The 17030-nt window shown below is 40.7% G+C and overlaps 1 protein-coding gene across 2 annotated transcripts; it reads left to right on the top strand.

Annotated features, from left to right (window-relative positions):
• Window positions 1-3: 3 nt before the first annotated feature.
• On the top strand, window positions 4-10420 carry CWC15 (CWC15 spliceosome associated protein homolog). Of its 2 annotated transcripts, none has more exons than XM_010973342.3 (7): window positions 4-162; window positions 1371-1509; window positions 2101-2213; window positions 2815-2903; window positions 4068-4181; window positions 7468-7586; window positions 9525-10420. In XM_010973342.3, the coding sequence occupies exons 2-7, from the start codon at window positions 1379-1381 to the stop codon at window positions 9652-9654; spliced, it is 696 nt and encodes a 231-aa protein (XP_010971644.1). In that variant the 5' UTR covers window positions 4-162; window positions 1371-1378; the 3' UTR covers window positions 9655-10420. The 2 variants fall into 2 exon arrangements, with proteins under 2 accessions (XP_010971644.1, XP_010971645.1); XM_010973343.3 differs by lacking the exon at window positions 4-162 and adding an exon at window positions 169-365.
• The last annotated feature ends 6610 nt before the right edge of the window (window positions 10421-17030 follow it).

Here is a 17030-nt window from a genome sequence, read left to right as displayed (position 1 = left end):
CCTCTGAAGGGCGGCCTGAGAACTTAGGGTTTGCTTCCGGGTCTTGGGTTTTGGCCCTGGAAGCAGAGGTTTCTGGGAAGCAAGAAGCGTACTGGGGTCTGTTTCATCTCCGGAGGCTGCTGTATCGGACCTCCGCCACCGTGAGCGGCAGGACAGCAGACTGTGAGTGGAGCGGAAAAGGGCGGTTGCGGGCGGAGGCGGAGAACCGAGCGCTGGCGGAGGAGGCCCCGGAGAGGCGGGCGGGTGGCGGAGCCCGGCCACGGAGGGTGCAGCGTGAAGGCGGCTCTGCAGACGGCGTTAAGTAGGGTCCGGGCGCCCCCGTCCCTCGCCGAGTGGACCCTGGGTGAAGAGTCAGCGGATTCTGGGTGACTACCCGAAGGCGATCTCCCCAGAGGCGAAAATGATAATAATCCAGGGGTGTGGGAGGCGGCGGCGTCCCTCCCTGTTTCTCCCTGTTTGGATACATCCCTTTCCCTTTTTTGAAAAAAAAAATCTAGACAAGTATACCAGTCCCCCCCAGTTTCCCCAGACACTTGCTTTTCCGACGCTTGAAAGGGTTTTTTTTTTTTTTTTTTTTTTTTTGTGGCCACATCTGCTATGCAGTATCCTTTAGCTGCTCAAAACCGAAAGTAACAGAAGGATCGGGTCCCTGGTTTTTGTTTATCCGATTCCTCTGTGGGTGGGTTCCTGTGTTTTGAGCATTCCTTAGATTGTAACTTGCAAAAGATCTGATTTATATTGTGTTGGCTGCTACAGGAGAAATTTGAATCAACAAAATGTTATTGGAGAACTTTGCCCATGTAACTGTCATCGAAGGTTAGAGCACACTTTTCAGCATACAAAGTAACTTTGTCAGTTAATTTTTTAGATTTTGTTTTGTTTTGTTTTTCTTTTTGTAGTTGCTAGCCTATTTTTCTGCTGTGTGAAGTTTAGATAAAATGGGAACCTTAAGGATTCTGGTGGTGTAAGGTTGAGCTGAGATTTTTTTTTTAACTCCGACATGGCAGTACTGTATTTTACAAGGGCTTTGACGTGTCAGGTCCCATAATTTCATAATATTATGTGAGGAATATCCCCATTCCACAGATGGCAGAGCTTGGTGGCTTGCCCAAGGTCACAGAGCCAGGAGAACAGGAACACAGACTCAGATCTTCGTGACAGAATTGTTTGTACTAAACTTCTGCTTTATTCCTTGAACACCCTGAGCCTCATTATTTGTTTTCTTGAGAACTTTTGAGATTATTTTAACTAAGTCTTTGGGACTGAGCTATGGAAATTATTTCACGATGGAATCAATGGATATTGATTAATAGTTTATAAGATGAGAGTTTGTGGTATTGGAAATAACTTGACACTGTTTTCCTTCAAAGCATAAAAGATGACAACAGCGGCTAGGCCAACTTTTGAACCTGCAAGAGGTGGGAGAGGAAAAGGAGAAGGTGATTTGAGCCAACTCTCAAAGCAGTATTCAAGTAGAGACCTACCCTCTCATACAAAGATAAAATATAGGTAATGAACATTTAAAGTTTTTCTTGTTTCACAAAGCAAGACCAAAATCTGTTAAATGGCATGTTCTTGAGATAGTAGCATGTTTGGGTTATTATCACTTAAGTTAATCTGTTTTCATAGTATAATGCAATAGTCTATCTAATGTTAAAATTATACTATATGATTGTAAAATGCTGCTGGATATTCCTTAAGCAGAAATTCCAGTTAACCAGGAATTTCTGTATATAGATGGAACAAGAACTATTACATTACCTCTGAGGGACCAGCACTGTCAGTACTAATAATATGAGATTAAAAGTGTTACTGTAACAAGCCCTGAGTTGACATACAGCAAAAAGTAAAGATATTTTAATCAATTTGCAGCCTTATTATGGGAAAGTTTGTGATTCAGTTTGAGGTTCTTGAAATATTGGAAACATCACAGGATACTTGTTAGTAACCTTCAGATTAGGGTAATGATCTTGTCCAGTTCCCATAATGGGCCTTGATGCTTCAGGGACTAAGGACAAAGTTGCTTTTTGTGAATTGTCTTCCGTTACTACAGCCATGTGTTTTTAGAAGCGCTGTTGCCCGGGTTTGTTTCTACTTTAGACAGACCACTCAGGATGCCCCTGAAGAGGTTCGGAACCGTGACTTCAGGAGAGAGTTGGAAGAGAGAGAAAGAGCTGCTGCAAGAGAGAAAAATAGAGACCGCCCAGCCCGAGGTACCAACACTACCCCAGACATTTCTCGGATAGAATTATGTTGACAATAGTTTGTCTTTCATGTGGTAGTTGGAACAGATTACTATTTTTGTTTGTTTGCCTTTAAATATTGGTGTGAGATACAACACTCTTAAATGATTAGATTAGATTGGATTAGTTAGATTAGATTGGATTAGATTAGAGATGATGATGAAATTGATTCCAGTTCCATCTTATGCTTCTGTGTTAGAAAGAACTGGGTCATCTGAGGATATTTAGCAGTTACTGTTTCAGTTCAGATCAAGGAGTTTTTGACTATTTACAGCAGCCAGACTTTTTGAGGTCCCATCATTTCTGTCTGTGAAAGTCTCCCATTTTTATTTCTAGCATTTGTAAACTATTGCCTAACTTTCCTGATAAAGGCTACAGTTCCCATTTTAAAATCAATCCTTTCATTAACTCATTCAACAAATATTTGCCAAGAACTTGTTTACCAAGCACTGTGGTTATAATTCCTACTGTCATGCTTTAAACATAAGTTCTTTGTGCCCATGGGTCCCTAAAATGTTAGAAGAAATGCAGAATTTGTTTCAGTAAGCTAAACAATGTTTGTTTCTCCCAGAACATACAACCTCCTCTTCAGTGTCAAAGAAGCCTCGCTTAGACCAGATTCCTGCTGCCAACCTCGATGCAGATGATCCTCTGACAGATGTATGTTTTACTTCCTCCTCTCATCTCCATGTAGTAATTTACTTAGCATTTTTCTGAAATACTTTTTTATTCTTTTGGCTTTAAGAAGAGCTGTGTATTCATTTTTACTTACTGCTATTCAATTGTAGCCCTGACTTCAGTACTAAACTTTATAGTTTATTTTAAAACAAAAAGCATTATCTTGTGGTTAATCAAACTTCAAGAACAAGTTTGCTCTCTGCAGAACCAAAAAAAGAAGAGATCTACTAAAAGATATGCTTCCTTAAAAAATAATTCCCTATATTCAGCCATGGAGATTGACTAGTTATCCTCCTCCAGAGGGCACGCTTCAGACCGGGCTCCTTATCCATAGCAACCCCCACAGCGATCGCAGGGGCCTTCCCTTCCATCTTAGCTACTGATGATGCCCCTTCCAGGTGTTCAGTGCACTTAATGGTGTTTTTCTCAAAGAAAGAAGTGATCTAAGTGAAAGATTTTTAATGGTTGGCACTTCAACATTCAAGTTTAGTGGGGCCACACAGTCTATAATTAATTTGCAGATTTCTATATACAGAGGAAAAATCTGAGTGACTTTTCAAGGGTAATATCTAATTAAGCATATATATTAGCCATTCTAGAGTTAACAGACTGAATTAAAAATTAACTCAGTAATTAAAGATAGGGAACCCAATTTTAAGTGAGGTTTAATGATTATTCAATTGAAATTATTTTCTTCTGAGAATTTAGCCCCTTTTTTTGTACTTTTGATTATCCTTAACTTTCTGGTTGTTTGGAGCTGTATAAAATTGTTTTGACTCCCAGCGTCAAAGTATGTACTGTGTATTAGTGTGAAGTGTTCGTTTTCTGGCTTTAGGAATATTTTCGTATGTAAATTCCCTTTTGACCCTGTACGTTTGAAAGGTACTTTATTATACCACTTGCTGTTACAATGTCTAAACCATGTCAGAGGTTGACATTTCAATAAGGAGTTGTAAGCTTTTTTGTGGGATTTTGTTTTGCATTTTGGTTGGTTGCTGATTTTAATCATATTTAGATACATTTACCTTCCGACCAGGAAAATTAATTCTGCTCCAGAGATTTGATAAGTGCAGTTTTTATGGGGAAAAAAAATGAATAACGTATGTTGTGTCTCCAATCTCCTGGGCCATCACCATTCTGTCTTAGGAGGAAGATGAAGATGAAGACTTTGAAGAGGAGAGTGACGATGACGACACTGCAGCCCTTCTCGCAGAGCTGGAAAAAATTAAAAAAGAACGCGCTGAGGAGCAGGCCAGGAAGGTAGAATCAATGTGTTAAATATTTACCTTTTCTCATGTGAACAAAAGCAGAAAAAAGCTTTTTTAATTCAAGTAACATCACCTTGTGTTAGAAATCGTCCTTGCCGTGTCTCGATGTTGCAGTACCTGTAATTTCTGTGACACCCTAAGTCTTTTGGTTTTGTTGGAAATTCTTCTAGCTAATTCAGACACACTTGATAGTACTTGTTAAGTTGCTCTTCATTCACTTATTTGTTCAGCAGACATTTAGTCAGGGTCTGTTAAGTTTCAGAAGAACCAGAGATGATTAAGATGTAGTCATCACCTACAAAGAACCCCCAGGTATAATGAGGCCATCTTTCTCCCTCTCCTTGTCTTCTGCCCCAGCCTTGTTTCCAGGCACTTGCTGAGGCTGTCTGTCAATAGATTTGGTATCACCGAGGGCAATTTCCCTAGCTTCTCTGAGTCCACAGTCTCTGCACTTACACAATGAAAGAAAAGAAAGTCTAACTCAAAGATAGTTAGAAGGAGTAAACAGGGTCCATAGTAGGTACTTTTAAACTCCTAGTGAATTACGCATAGTAGTAACAATAAAAGAGAAAACTTGGGAGGCAAGACCAGGTCTGAGCAGTAGAGGTTTGTAGACCAAAGCTGAAGGAGTTTGGACTCTGTTCTGAAGGACACTTGGAGCTGGTGGATTCAGCAGGAGGTGGTAAGGTTGGATATGCATTTTAGAAAGACTGCTCTGGCCGAGGAGTGGAGGGTGGGTGGAGAAAAAAAAACTGACTAGGAGGCTGTTCCAGTAATTCTCATGTGCGGTAATGAGTTTAGGAATAGAGGAGCTTTCTCAAATCCAACTCCTATTAGGCAGTAAGTAAACAGATGCTGCTAGACCTATCAAGGAGGTAGAATTGTCCAGAGAAAGTGAGTGATCAGATGTGGCAGTTTCCGGGTGATGGTGCCGGACACTAATTCAGGGAATGCGGAAGCATGGCATGTTTCGGTGGAGAGAAAAGAGATGATTTCTGTTTGGAACATACTGAATTTGATGCACTGTGAGACATTCAAGTACGTATATCTGCCTCTACTTTCAACCAGAACAGAGCAGCTCTTTTTAGGGGCTTCTGTATAAGATTTTATTTGAGCCAGAAATTGTTCTGTTATTTAAAAGAATGCAAAGCCTGACGTGGGTTAATGCTTGGAACCTAGGGAGGTAGAGTTCATGTGGGTCAGAAGGATCAGGGAAGAATTCAGAAAAGAAGTAGAACTTGTGATAGGCTTTGAAGACTGCCAGAATTCAGATTGGAAGAAGAAGAATATGTTTTAAAAAACCATTTTTCATCAGAATTTAGCATAGGAGAGCGTAAGTCCTAAAGAATTGTAAGACCATTCCTGATACTGCTTGCACACCACAAGAGGGCAGGTGTTCTATTCAGGGTTCTTCTTGGCCTCGCCAACAGCCCTGGATACACAAAGAGACATTTAAATGCATTTGGTTGACCTTTAGGGAACGTAAACATTTTAGACAGAAGATCTTAGCAATTTTGCAGGGTTCATCTGATTTCTTTGTACAAGAATATATTGGTGGTTTTTGGAGTTGAATGACAGCTTTATTTCTTTCATCCCTGTTTCACTTTCTGGCTTTTAATGGCCCATCTTTGAGGCGTTCCAAAATGCTTTCAAACCAGTCAGCCTGTGTCAGGGGCTGGGAAACTTTCTGTAAAGGGTCAGATAATAAGTATTTCAGGCTGCAGGCCATATGGCCTCTGTCTTATCTATTCAGTTCTGCTAGTTGTAGTACAAGCAGCCGTAGGCAATACTGAAATAAATGCATGTGATTGGATAATAATAAAATTTTATTTACAGGGCAGGATGGTTCGGATTTGACCAATCCGCAGGCTGTCTAGCCCTTATACCCATGTTCATGAAACAGTGTACCTGGTGCTTGAATATGGGAAGAGTTGGCTCCTTTTCTCCCAGTGCTGTGGGTGGCAGCCAGCCAGTAACCCTGAAGGAGACAGCATTCCAAACGTCAAACGGCCCGGACTGTATTTCATCACACATGTTGTCATAAGTTTGGATACGTTGTATACTTGATACCCAATTTTTCTAGCACCTCAGAGATAAGTCTTTTTACTTTCAGCATCAGTATAATTTGTTGAAAATAGCTTTTAGGAAACTGTCTGTTCTTAGTCTATGGTGGATGCTCCTGACTTTTGTTTGCTTAAGGTATGAAAATGACCTAAAGGAATTTTCCTGTTTATTTCCCTGAAAATTGCATCTTCTCACCTCCCAATTATTTGGCCCCGTAAAAATGAAATCTGATGTTCACATTTGATTATTAAAATGAAGTATCTTTAACCTGTGTAGAAAATCAGGTTATTTTTCCAAGTGGTCTAACACAGGTTCGTTTTAAATGGACTCTCAGAAAGTCTTTTTTTCCTTGATCTATTAAGTCAGCAATTTTCTGTCATCCCCAAAACACAGCAAAGTGGGATTTATCTTTGGTTTAAGATAGCATGGAATCAGGTAGATCTAGAAGCTACAGCTAATGATTTTAGACATTTTATATTTCTAAGAATCAAACTGAGGGTAATTTGAGTTTAAAGAGATTAATGCTGAAATAAAAGTGAAGACAAGCATGTGACTAATGACAGGTGAGAGGCATAAAAATAGAAGGTCAGTAACAATAAATCATAAGAGTAAAATGGATAAACCTCAGGTAAATTAGTAGAAATGCATGTTAACTGAATACAATTTTTTACATAATGGTTTGTCTTATTTTAGAAGGTGATTCTTAGTTAACAGTAACTTGTCACCAGTCCTAGAGATGCAAGTTTACATTGTTAATAATCCAAAGTAAAATTACTTTTAATCACAGTTATGTATAACCCTTTCTTAAAAATTGAGATAATCACTGGTAAATGTGTCTTTTTCATGTTTAACACATTCTTAAATAATTAGAATATGTTTACTGGTGTACTCTTGAAATAAACAAGTACGGAACTTTGTATTTCAAGAAAAGAGAATAGATTTAAATACGCAGCTTAAGAATTTCAAAGTCGAAAATGGGCTATGAATGTATGATGGCAAGCATGAAATGTTTATAATGAAAGTGCCCAATTATTTTATTTGGATTAGTGAGAACTTTTCTGTCATGTCTTAAAAAACAAATAAAAAACAATGCTACTTTGATGCTTATCCCATCTCCCTCATAAAATCCTAAGTCATTTGAAATACGAGCTATATAATAAGACTGACCCCAGAGTTAATGTAAGTAAATATGAACCTTCCCCTGTCGTTGACAGGAACAAGAACAAAAAGCTGAAGAAGAAAGGATTCGAATGGAAAACATTCTGAGTGGAAACCCTCTCCTTAACCTCACTGGCCCATCCCAGCCTCAGGCCAACTTCAAAGTTAAGAGAAGGTACAGTAATGAGTTGGGTATATACACATACACACATAATAGAGTATGAGTTTTATGCAAACTGTACTATGTAAAGCTTCTAATTCCCACTTTCCACTGATACTCTTCTCTATGAAATTTTGGAATAATGGAAAGAGAATGAAAGAAACTTATTTTCAGGATATACTTAAAATAACCAGCTATGTACCAGATACTGCTCTAAATACTAGAGACAGAACAATGCACCAGGCCTCTGACCCTACAAAGCTTACACTGTAGGTGTGTGTGTGTCAAGGGTCCCCAAGACCACCCTCCACACTGGGAGACTCACTGGAAGGACTCAGGACTCAGCACACAGTTGTTCTCCTGAGTAGCCCAGTGAAGACCCACAGCCCGAGCATGCAGGGAAGTGGCACTGAGGGCCTCCACGTGCGCGCCTCCTTGTGCTCTGACCCCCCCACCCCCCGAGGGGTCACACAGAGCACATTCTTTTCCATGTGCGCAGTGTTTCTGCCCAGAAAAACCATGAGAGACTCGGTGCCCAAGGTTTTTATTGGCTAATCATAGAGGCAACCTCTGCCAAGCACATAGCAAAATCGAGACTCCTGGAAGGAAAACCATATTATTCGTAGGTAGCAATAATCGGTACATGCTAGGTGCTCAGCAAATACTGATTAAATGAATTTTGAATGAAAAAAACTAGGCTGAGAAAGAGCCAGTGAGGAAGGGTTGAACCAAAAAAGGCCGGTGAGTGTCTTGGAGCCACACAAACAAAGCGGGTCAAGAGGAGGGGAGTGATTATCTGGGCCAGGTATTGATGACAGCAAGTGACGTGAATTCTCCAAGGTGACCTTTGGGGTTAGCACCGGGGAAGAGCCGTTTGGTGTTGAAGAGGAGAGGTAAAACTCTTGGGAGTGAGTTGAGAGGGTGCATAGAGGGAAAAAAAAAAAAAAGTACATTTCTGTTCGTATTGACTAGACAATTGTTCTGCCTCGCTTGGATGCAGATAAAATTGGGGATTGAAACATCTCTTAATATGCAGGTCACGTTTGACCTCGCTCTGCTCAGCTTTTCACATGTCTGCACTGCACCAGTGATGGCTTAACAACACTGTTTTTGAAGATGCCCACGTTCTTGGCTTGTTTTCCACGCGTAGTTTCTACTGGCATTCATACACCTACACACAGACACACGTTATGTATGCTTTCACTTTACTTACGTTTGTGAGGGTATATATATGACATACATGGGTTTCTTTTTATATGCTAGATGCTATTTTGAAATACTCTGTAATTTCTATAAAATGTGTATTTTATTGCTCACCCATGGGTGGTTTTCTTTTCTTAAGCTTATACATTATGAAACCCAACCAGTAGACTCCAACCAGAGTCCTGCCCTAAGCTCTTCGGCTGCTCTTTCTTCATGGTTAATAGATGTGGGCCAATATATAAGCCTTAATTATTATACACAATGGTTTCTTCGTTTGTTGTCCTAAATGTAAATACTGCAGTGAATGACTGCTAGATGTTAACTGATGAAAGAGTATGTATGAAATCCTTAAACCACATAAGCTGAACTGCAGTCAGTCGGCCCTTTACCGTCTAGAGCTGTTCATACGAGTCGGGGTAGTACTAGGTGCTGCCTCTTCATCTTAGACCCGCAGACATTAAATACTGATGCAATTAAACTTGGTGTGTTTCTGCTTTCTAACCCAAAGTTTCTTATCCTGGAGAAATAAGACTGTTGTGTAGGTTCTAGATAGGGATTACCCTTCCTGTTATAAAAAAGCAAGCTAACAACCTATTAAGAAACACTTTATTCTTTTGGGTGTAATTGTGGCATCAAATGATGTACATGTTGCGCATCTTTCTGTGTAATGACTGAGCTTTGCAGTTCACATGGTGTTCTTGCCTTGATATAAGCATTTTAAGATTCTTCTATTTTCTTTTTCTCCTTCAGATGGGATGATGATGTTGTTTTCAAGAACTGTGCAAAAGGTGTAGATGATCAGAAGAAAGACAAAAGATTTGTAAATGATACACTGCGATCTGAATTTCACAAAAAGTTCATGGAGAAATATATTAAATAGTACAGTTTTATGTGCTTAATTAAAGGCTGTAAATTGTAAACGATCTGTCTTTATTTTGGTTAGTTTGTTTTTTCTCTTTCCCCCCATCTAAATTGTGTGCAGGCTTCCCTAATTCTAAGTTCCAAAATATCTTTTTCTTTATTGATACCTTATATTTGATGAGGACTTGGGAAGTGGTTTAAACCAGTTTCCATCTCTGAATATTTCCAGTCATGTGTTTTCTTTTGAATATGGGAAAGGAAATCCGCTTGTAATAAATATTTTTAATAATCTAAATAACCAAACTGTGTCCCCAACATTTTTGTTGAAATGTATGCAGCTTATGAAACATTGCATATTTTCTTCTGTGTATTGTGTTTCTTTGTGTACTAATTTCTCCTCTTTCATCTAACATTGATTTAAGGTCAGTTAATTCGTAGTATCTTCTCTGTGTCTTTTAAGAGTGTGACAAATGATGAAAGGGATTCCATCTTGAGTCACCACGTTGGGATGGAAGAGTGTCATCAAGCAAGAAGCTCCCCAAGTGTGTGTCTGAGGGACCATGGGGTACCCCTCACTTCTGCGGGCTTCCTTCCTTTTCTCTTGGCCCAGGACAAGAGCTCTGTAAGCACACCTAGGAGGCATGTGGCACTCTCCCATGTTCTAGGTACTCGGCTGCCGTGTTCCTCTGTGTGAGGTAGAGTTTGCACATTGACACACATTAGGTGCAAAGCCTAGGAAAGTTTAGCGTCAAACAATACATGAAATAAAACTTCTGGAAATAGGATTCTGTTTGTTTTTTATCTTGGAGGACATGTATATGGGAAGTGGGGGTGTCTATACAGCTGGGAAATAAAGTTTTCCTACACCTGGCCTGTGATTTTAAGGATGTCATTTTTGATAGAAAATTTGAAATCAGGCCTTCTACAGGTAGGGACCCAGTCACAGGATTCCTCAGCTGTGAATGATGTTGAGCTGGGTAAGGTTAAAGATAAAGCTTTTAAAGCAAAAGTAACATTATTTTTCCCTGGCTATTTAAACCCCTGTCTCTAGGACCTCCAGTGGAAGCTTGGACACAGGTTGTATGTAACCTGAGTCAGGAGGAGAGCTGCAAACGTAGCCCAGGTCTTGACCAGGTTCATACCCTGCTTTTTTTTTTCCAACTGAGCTATTTATTTATACAAAATTTCAAATACCTTGACAAGTGTTTTTTTTTATTAATGCTGAAAAAAATAATATTGAAACATTTTTATTTCCAACTTCTCAATTTATAAAGTGCCTTTACATTCATTTTCTATTTTGTTCATAGCAACACTTAGGAAGGAAATACTGGGCTATTCAAAGTTAAGGAAATGAAATTCAGGCTGAGTAGGTCAATGTGACTACGTCATGGGGCTCACGTGAGTGCCTTGAAACTACATGAAAATGTGCTTATGGAAGTAAGCATCTAAATTTGCAAAACTAGCTCTTGGGATTATGGCTAAAGCCTTGAGGGAAAGAAGTAAGAGCACTTAGTAATATAAACTTAGCTTCTGAAAGGCATGTATCATGCCCAGGTGCCTGATTCGGGTGCACTGTTAACTCCAAAACCCACTTCCTTCACCTTCCCTGTTTGAGCCCAATAGTTTCAGGAAGAATCAGAGGAAAGCTAATTTCAGTGATTTCTTTATCCCTTTTCCTGGTCTTAGATCCAGGACACACACATAAATGCCAGTTTCAGCTCCTAGATTTATAAAGCCAGTAACAGCCTTCCTAGTGAAAACGCCTGACGCCCTCCTTGCAAAACATCTTGCGCAGGTCAGTGAGGGAACCAGTCCCTTCAAGGGCCCGTGCTGAGTGCCCAGAGCCGGGCATGGCAGCCAGATGGACCTGGGTGTGATGCCCAGCTGTCACCTGGGCTTTAACTGAGGCGAAGTGAACGTTCCCAGGTGTGCTTGTGCTGCATCCGTTTAACCAACACCACTCCCTGTAAGGCAGGCATTATTATTTCCCCCTTTTCATAAACAAGAAAATAGCAGTTTGTAAGAGAGATTTCAAAACCAGCAGTCATAAATCTTTAAGGGGATAGGGCCAGGATTCAGACTTTCAAGTGTCTTTTATTAGAAGCCTATTCTTGACTTTGTTTTAAACAGCCTTTCTGACATTTCTTACCTTTGAAACAACAGTCATGAAAGTAATGAGGAAGGGGTTAGGTGGGAATTCATATAAGGGTTAAGTACTTGGTGGGCACATAGTAGGGATTTCATTCATGTTCCCTTTCTACCTGCCTCTACTAGCATATAGCAAGGGCTGCCTAAAAGTTTGAAAGCCTGTTGTTTTGTTCGATCATAAAGGTCTAGTTCTGTATTAAGAAGTTCCCTAGTGCCTCAGAGTTTGGGTTGGGGGATAGGTGTGGCCTTGACAGGGATTGTTTTATGGGTTGCTAGGATTAGAAACCCGTAACAGAAACTCAAAGTGCAATGGAAGTTTATCTTAAGAATAGTTAAAAGGTACTTCTTGTTCAGCTCTTACTCTGCTTCTCTCTGCATGTGCCCACTTCCTCTGCAAGACTAGATTCCTGCAAGATTAGAGGTCGTTCGTTCATTTCTGCTCCCGGCTTCCCTGGAAAGGAGTCTTCATGATCTTATAGGTCCACTGACTAATAGAGCCTCTGTGTCCTGAGACAAAGTTGGTGCAGTGGGCAGGGACCAGGTTACCTAGTACAAATGTGGACAAGAGCAGGGAGGCATTGACAGTACAACCTCCAGTACCAACACGGATTGAGATACTCAGCTACTCACATGGTAGACAAAATCTAGAAACTGAGACTTGACAGCTGTAACTCGTCTCAGGGGTAATACCTGCGTCTCCCCTCAGGATCTGGCACCATGCTGGACATCTAACAAGGGCTGCCCTCTGCTCCCCCCGCCCCAGTGCAGGCCTGGGCATAGGCACCCACCAGGCATGCGCGGAAGAGCTGGGACCTAGAAAGCAGAGGCCCAGGAGTCCTGCCAGGGGCAGGCCCTGCTGGGTCAGTTTCCTGCTGGGTACTTGGAAGCACCAGCAGCAGGGAGCAGTGGGGGGCTTGTCCTATTTCTGAGACACCTTCTTAGGACTAATTGGCTTGAACCACTCCTGGGGGGAGAGTGTGGAGCAAGTGAAAGGCAGAGGAGCTCAGCTGGAGCCTCTGAGGGCTGGGATACTGGCCCCAAACCCCTCTTCTCTGGGCCAAGGTCCAAGGAGCACCGAAGAAACAGGACGAGCCTGGGAGCTGTCTTTCAATAAAGGCAGGGCGCCATTTCGTCTGTGCTGGTGTCACTGGGACGCAGCACTCACACCTTTCTCTAAATCACACGCCCCGGGGCCCCCTACACATATCCTAGCTCTTGGAATTTTTATACAGAAGCTCCTTTCAGTGTTTTTCATTTTTTAACATGTCCTGTTCTCACCTGGCCTCGTTCTCAGAGGCGCTGTACGAGAGGGGACAGGAGGAGGAAGAAAGCAGTCGTGCTCACTCGTAGGAGAGGCCTCTTCCAGGCTCCCTCTCCAGGGTCATCTCTTCATCTCACCACATTTTCAAACGGCCTTCCTTTGGAAAAACAGGCAGAGTAATGTCTCCTAACGGCCCCAGGCTCATTGGAAGCAGCTTCCTGGGAGATGCCGTCTCTGTACTAAAGTCTGAGGACGGAGGGGAAAAGTCTGGGGACTTGAATAACCTTGTGACTTTTTCAGAGGGAAGTGTTCTGATTTCATCCTGAAATTTCCTCAATACTCATACCTCCTTGAAAGTCTAATTCTTGATCTCAGAGGCCTATTTCCAGAGTGTGGGTTAAATGAGCACTGGGCAGTCACTCTCTGGAAGTGTCTACCTCAGAGAAGCCACAAGGGAAGAAAAAGCTGCGGATGAGAAGAAACTAGGATGACAGGGTGGTAAAGCTCACAGAGCATCAAAGCACGTTCCCCGGGGGCAGCGGGTCCAACAGACCTTTGGTTCCTAACCGGGTTCCCTGCCTCCCGCAGGCCACGCCCTCCCGCAGGCCACGCCCTCCCGCCAGGCCACGCCCTCCCACCATCCCTGGAAGAACTGCTAACTTGCCATTTCGCTGTTTAAAGCCTTCAACAAGCAAGCCCCATTTAAGAAATACGATGGAAAGTGATCCCACTCAAGATAGTTACAGAAAATGTAAAATACATAGTCATAAACTTAATAAGAAATATGCAGAATCTCCTTGAAGAAAATTCTGATAGTTCATTGTGGGGTATTGAAAAAGACAATAAATGGAGAGAAATACCTATTCCTGGTTGCGAGGATGCAATAATGTAAAGATACCAGTTCCCTACCCCAAAGAAATTATTATGACATTTCAGGAGGTTGGGTTTTTTTTTTTAATTGACGTTTTGACCAAATCACTGTAGAATTTTCTGTTAAAATAAATCTGTAAGAATATCCAGAAAAAAATCTGGCAAGGAATAATGAGAGGGGTTTTACCCACCAATTAAAAATGCATTAGAAATATACAAAAATGAGCATGGTGCTGGCAACAGAATGGGGAGGGATGTAACACAATAAAGAATCCAAGGGGGAGGGTAGTAGTTCAGTGGTAGAGTATGTGCTCAGCATGCACGAGGTCCTGGATTCAATCCCCAGTACTTCCATTAAAAAACAAAACAAAAAACCCCCAAAATACCACAGACTGGGGTAAAATAATCATAGTCCAGACACAAATGCAAATATGTGAAATAATTTCATAGATAAGAAAATGTTTAAAAAGAAACAATAGGAAAATCAATAGGGAAAGAACGAACTATTCAGTAAATTGTGTCAGGAAAGTTTATTGACTTTATGAAAGTCAATAAACTTTCATGCACGAGGCCAGAGGAAGACTGAAAGAGCCAGCCAGTAAAGAAAGAAGCTCTTTTTTAGATTTAGATATTTGAGTACTTTCATAGTCCGTGGAAGGAAGTAACCAAGGGTGCTAGCTTCCTATGGCCCTTGAGCAGGGCAACTGCAAAACAAAAAGGACCAGATGACAGCAGCGCCGATGACAGGACACCCTGGTGCAGAGAAGCCAGTGTCAGCTGCAGCTACGCTTCAGAGCTTCCAGCTGTGCCCTAAGGGAGGTGAGACAGAAAGCCTCAGACCTCATCAGAACCTGGCCATGGGAAGCCATCTCTGCATCCCCCTTAGGGGACAGAGAAGCAAGTGAGTGAGAAATAGCCTTGTAGCAGCTCCTCGCAAGCCTCCCATGTTCCCACATTCCAGGAGGCTCCCAAGGCTTTCTGCCAGGATTCAGATCAGCTGCATTCAAGTCCTGCCTAGGTGGCCAAAGGAGATGCGTGCAAGGTCCCTCCCGGGTGCCAGCACAGAGCTGTTCCCCCACGAGTCCTCCAGAATATATTTCATGTGGTTTAAAGATTTAAAGAAAAATAATAAGTGCACTAGAGAAAAAGACAGGTAAGTACGTGTTTAATATTGAGTTGGGATGGCCTTTCTAAGCATGGTATCAGCAGAAAACATTTTTTAAAAAACATCAATTGGTTACATAAAAAGACTTTGTAGATCAAAGAATTCTAAATGTCAGTATTATGATAAATTTCCTTTCTTAGTCAGCTCTTCTGTTTCCTTAGAATTTCTGACTGTTTTTCTTTTCCTCTCTAGTGTCTTCATTTATCTTCATTTAAAAAAAATTATTCCATTATATGAGATCAGCACCCGAGCTCTTTCCTGGAACACTCCAGATGCAATAGGGGTCCCAGCATGAGTGTAATTCCAGGATGGCTTTTAATACTCTCCCATGTAGCATCCCTAATTTTCAGTGTCCCATGTCTTCCTCCTTCTTGATTTGTTCCTTTATTCAGGAAATAACTTTCTAGGAAGGGATGAATGAGGGGTAACGTATCTGAGTCCTTTATGTCTACATCTGGCTTTATTCACCCTCCCCCACCACACACACACACACACATATTTAATTCATAGTTTTCCTGAGTATGGTTTAAAACAAACTTCTCTTAAAATTAAAATACTTTCATTTTCTTCCAAATTTCAGTACTGCTCTTAAGAACTCTGATGCCAGTCATTTTCATATTCCTTTATATATATATATATATATATATATATATATATATATATATATATATATATATATATATATATCTATCCTGGTTTGGTTTGGTTTTTACTCTCCACCATCTCTTGGGACGTTCTCTTTTTCTTTGCTGTGCCAAAATTTCACAGTGATGTAGCCAGCTCTGAGTCCGTTACCATTCGTTATGTTTGATTCTCAGCGAGTCCTCTGGTGATTCATGGCCTCTGGTGCTAGTAAAATTTCTCATCCGTCTGAAAATGTCTCTCCTCCATTTCCTCTGTTCTCTCTGCTCAGAACTCCAGCTGCTTGGTAGGCTAAACCACTCTCATTTACTTTTTCTCCTCATATTTTGGTTTCTGTCTTTTTGTTCTACTTTCTAGGGCATTTTCTAACTGCTTCCATTGCAATTATTTCAGTGATTTTTTTTTTGCTTAATTTTAGAAAACATATTTTAAATTTTCAAAATCTCTTTTAATCTCTGGACCTCCCTCCTCTTATCCAAGTGGTTCTTAACTTTGGCTGCACATTAGAACTTCCTGGGACCTTTGAACAACCCTGATGTGTCCATGTCCATGTCCCATCCATTTACATCAAAATTTTAGGGGATAGGATCCAGGCATCCATATTTTTTAAAGCTCTCCAGTTGTTACCAATCTTTATCCTAATTTGAGAACCACTGCATTATTCTGTTTCAGTCTTAGACTTACAGTATCTTTTTCATCAATATCATATTAACATTAAATATTGTACCATTAATTATCTATCTATAATATCTGCTTAAACATAATTCCTGCCCTATATATAACGGGTAAAATTCTCAAGTCACAGTCTCAGGCATGCAAAAACATATATATATATAATTTTTTTTTTACCGCAATTCAATTTAGTTTCTATTTCCGGCTCCTGTTCTCAGGTTGAAGAAACTCAATCTGAGTCGACTCAATTTTCTCCTAGTTCTGGATTTAGACATGCAATATTTTTCAAATCTCCCTTGGGTTACTTGTACAGGAGAGGAAAGAAATGTGCTTGGTCATTATTTTTAAACCAGGGCATCTCTTGAATAAATTATTGGATGTCAAAATGAAGTGGGGTCATCAACATTTTGTTTTTCTCCTCAGCTTTCTTTATGCTGAGAAACAGATGTCATCGGTTCACATACTACACATAGATTAACACATATAGCCTGTCTTTTATAAATGTTCATTTGTGCCTTTGGTTCCCCAGTAGACTGTGTATTTCCCTCTAGAAAGGAGAAGCTTTACATTGCATTCAAAGTTCCCCGTATCATAGGTTACACATACAGTCATTTTTTTCTACACTGAATACTGTGTG

This window comes from Camelus bactrianus, chromosome 10 (genome assembly GCF_048773025.1).
Source record: "Camelus bactrianus isolate YW-2024 breed Bactrian camel chromosome 10, ASM4877302v1, whole genome shotgun sequence".
NCBI classification, from domain to species: Eukaryota; Metazoa; Chordata; class Mammalia; order Artiodactyla; family Camelidae; genus Camelus; species Camelus bactrianus.
This window is presented reverse-complemented; position numbering and strand designations above follow the sequence as displayed.